Source organism: Pygoscelis adeliae, unplaced genomic scaffold (assembly GCF_000699105.1).
Source record: "Pygoscelis adeliae isolate BGI_AS28 unplaced genomic scaffold, ASM69910v1 Scaffold239, whole genome shotgun sequence".
Classification (NCBI taxonomy): Eukaryota; Metazoa; Chordata; class Aves; order Sphenisciformes; family Spheniscidae; genus Pygoscelis; species Pygoscelis adeliae.
In genome coordinates, this window is record NW_008825537.1 from 452,417 (window position 1) to 455,955 (window position 3,539).

The 3,539-nt window shown below is 63.9% G+C and overlaps 1 protein-coding gene across 1 annotated transcript in view; it reads left to right on the forward strand.

The window, feature by feature from the left end:
• The first annotated feature begins 902 nt into the window (after positions 1 to 902).
• FSTL3 (follistatin-like 3 (secreted glycoprotein)) overlaps positions 903 to 3,539 on the forward strand; it is a 7,423-nt gene continuing 4,786 nt past the window's right edge. Inside the window, exons 1-2 of the mRNA XM_009331852.1 lie at positions 903 to 972; positions 2,482 to 2,667. Of these exons, the coding sequence (XP_009330127.1) occupies positions 903 to 972; positions 2,482 to 2,667 (256 nt within the window). The remainder of the gene's footprint in view (positions 973 to 2,481; positions 2,668 to 3,539) is intronic.

Here is a 3,539-nt window from a genome sequence, read left to right on the forward strand (position 1 = left end):
TCGGGTGCCAGGCGGTGGCAGAGCGGTGCCCGGCAGTGCCGCTCAGGTGGCCCCTGTCCCCCAGCTGTCCCTCCCTGGAGGCAGCTGCCTCCATCAGGCTCGCTCCTGGGGCTGCCGCAAGCAGGAGCAAGCGCCCAGGGTCCCACGTGGCCCTGCTGCCACGGCCCCCTGGGATGGGGGCGATGGGGGCAACAGCCTGGCTGGCCCCACCAGCCCCCCCGCATTGCTCCCAGGACAGCTGCCTGGGAGGGGATCCCTCGCCCCAGGCTGGGGGGCAGGAGAGTTTCACTCTGGAGCTTTGTGAGCTGGGTAGGGAGAACTGGGAACAGTGGCCGGTTCATGATCTGGGTGTGGAGTTTGCAGCTTGAACCCCTCCCGGTTCAGCTGACCATGCTGGCAGCTCTCGTGGGTGCTTGGGAGATGTCCGGGCTCTTTGGTAGCTGTTTCCTTGCAGAGAAGCCATCCCGGCACCCAGGCCGGCCGGGACCCTGGTCTGGGGCTCCAGCAGCCCTTCCCAGCAATGCGGAGCTGTGGCTGCTACTGCCAGCGTCAGCTCTCCCGCAGAGGTGCTGGAGTTTCCATCTTCCCCCTCACACAGTCCCGTTTGTCTCCATCACTCCCTGCCAGTGTGGGCAGGCGCTGCGCTCCCTGGATAGCGGCAGGTCAGGATGCCCTGAAGGATGGGGGAGGCTCCCGTGAGGCCCCTCGTGCTGCTGCAGCCCCTGGGATTGCGTTTGGCATCGCCCCAGCCTGCAGGATTTCCGCTTGCTGCTTCGCAGGGTCAAGTACAAGTGCTGGAAGGCCCCGGGCAGGGACATGCTGCGTCCCCCCTGGCCAGCGCCCAGGTCCTTCAGCCATGCTGAGTGCGGGTGTGCTGCACCCTTGTGGCTGAGGTGCCGAGGATGGGGCGCCCCGAGAGCCCTGCACTGGCCCCCTCCGGCCCGCAGCCGCCTGGCTCCGCTCACAGGGCGGGTGGGCTCTGTCCCCCCCTGCCTGAGGCGCATCCCTTGTCGGTGTCCCCACACCCCAGCATGGCTTGGAAGGCGGCGGGTCCCCCCCTGCCGCTGGCCAGGGGTGTGCCCCATAGGCCGGACACGTGGGCAGGGGGTGCGTGGGTCCATCGTGTGGGCCCATCCTGTTGCGGGTGGGATCGCTCTGCACGTGGCTGTGCCCACGGGCAGCAGTTGCGGGGTGAGCACGGTCCAAAGCCAGCACACGGCTCCTGGGGAGCTTGGTACCGTGGGGGAATTGGGGTCATGGGGAGATGTAAAGGAAAAATGGGCTTGAAAGAGCAATTAGACAAATCCATGGGGGATAAGCCCACCGACGGCAGAGGTGTGTTGGCCTGGCTGATGCTTCCAGAGGTGTCCAGGCCGCTGGTTCCTGCAGCCCAAGGGTTTGCTCCATTCACGGCCGCCCTGCAGAGCTGTTGCTGGCTGCAGCTAGGCCAGGAGCCCCACATGCTTTTGGCCGAACCAAAATTGGGTGCGTGGCGGGTGGGGATGACACACACCTGGGGTCCAAGGCGGGTGCTGACTCTGGTTTGGATCAGGGTGAATCCCTACTTCTGGAGGGGAGTGACTCCAGCCCGGCACTGGCAGGATCTGTCCCTTCCCCCATCCCTCGCTCACATCTTTAGCTGTTTAACAAACCTCAAATGCAGCTAATGAGAGCATAAACCCAAATAAGCGTCAGAAGAGGCTGGTTTGCAGAGGCGGAAATTGCAAAGGAATCACTCACAAAAAAAAAAAAAAAAACATTCGCTCGTGGGGTTAAGGAACAAACAGGCTTTTGACTCAGAGGGATCCAATGCCGCTGGGCTGGCCCCATCCCAAGGGCTGTGTCAAGTGCCCTGTTCTCCAGCCGGTGGCTTGGCGGCCCCCGGACAACGCCCGGGCCCCCACGGAGGGACAGGGACTGGCCCCACGGCACGGGGGGGATCCATGCGCCAGGGATCGCACTCGCAGCACAGGCGCCCATCAGCCCCGCTTTGGGTGTCCCTGCGGAGAGGTGGTGGGGGCTGGAGCCTCCCCTCTGTGGGGTCAGGCAGGAGTTAGGCAGCGATGCAGGGAGGGCAGGGCAAGGAGGTAAGCTGCAAGCCCACGTCCCGGCTCTCTGGCTGGGCATCTCCCAGAGCATCGGTTGCGAGTGCTGGGATAGCTGGTGCATCCCTGCGGTCCCAGTGCTGGGTTTGGAGCCTGTTGCCAGAGGACACAGGCTGTCGAAGCCTGGGGTGTTGGGACAGCAGTGCAGGCAGAGCTGCCGCACTGTGCTGGGGGCCCACAGGGCCACCTGCTCCGGGACAGTCCTTGTGCCACAGGAGAGGTGGGAGCCAGCTCGTCCCACGCTGAACCTTCCTGGGCACCGGTGCGGTCCCCATGCCTCTGCCCCGTGGGTGGCCCGGCCATGGCCAGGGTCTCGCTGCCCTTCGCGTGGTGGCACAGCGCAGCGGCGACCCCTCACCCTCTGTTGTCTCCGCAGGTGGGATCTGCTGGCTGCAGCAGGGGAAGGAGGCCAAGTGCACCATGATCCTGAAGACGGGCGTGACGTGGGAGGAATGCTGTGCCAACGGCAACGTGGACGTGGCTTGGTCTAATTATACCTACCCAGGCAACAAGATCAGCCTGTTGGGCTTTCTGGGGCTGGTGACCTGCCACCCCTGCAAAGGTGAGTGCGGCTGTGGGGCAAGCGGGCTGTGGCAGGGCTGAGGTCTGCTCAGGGAGGCTGCTCGGAGCCCTGGGGAGGATGCTCGGTGCCCGCAGCTCCGGGTGAAGTGGCAGCGATGGGGCTGGGCTGCCCCTCACCAGGCAGGGATCTCCAGTGCCCTCCTGGGCTGTCTGGGATGGCACAGGGACCCTGGGGACTGCCGACCCCGTGCTCCTGCTGCTGCAGCTCTGGGACAGATGCTGCCATGGGGCCAGGGCTCATGGGACAGCCTCTGTCCCCTGGCAGCTCTCACTTTGTGTATATTTTTGTATCCTACTCTGCGGAGTGGGATGCATGACCTGGGTCTTGGCTGGGCAGCCCGAGTGTGAGGAGCCGAGCTGGGACTCCCTGTTCCCAGGTTAACTCTGCTGTGGCTGGGGCCTCCCACCCCTGCCCTTGCCAGGTCTGCTCAGAGGGAAAATTGTTAGATTTTTTAAGGAAAAAAGATCTATTTCTTCCCCTCTGCTCCCCTGCCTCCTCCCAGCATGTGTGTGAAATGGCTTTATGTAACGGGCAGTTCCAGAAGTGGAAACTCTCCAGCTGTGAGTTCCAGCCCCGCCAGATGTTTTGGCGTGCACCGGAGGCGCAGATCCCCCAGTCGCACTTGCGTGGCCGTGTGAGAACATGCTCGAGGACCTGCTGACCGCAGTAGGCAGGAGCAGGTCTTTGGAAGGTCACATCGTTATTTGCTTAAAGGGGGGGGAAAAAAGCTCTTAACAAAACCGCTTCTTCCAGCCCCTCTGCACCCCCTGGTGCTGTTGTCCCGGCTGGTCCTCGGCCCCATCCTGGCGAGGCTCGGGATCACACCCTGTGCCAGCTGAAGGCTGAGTGAG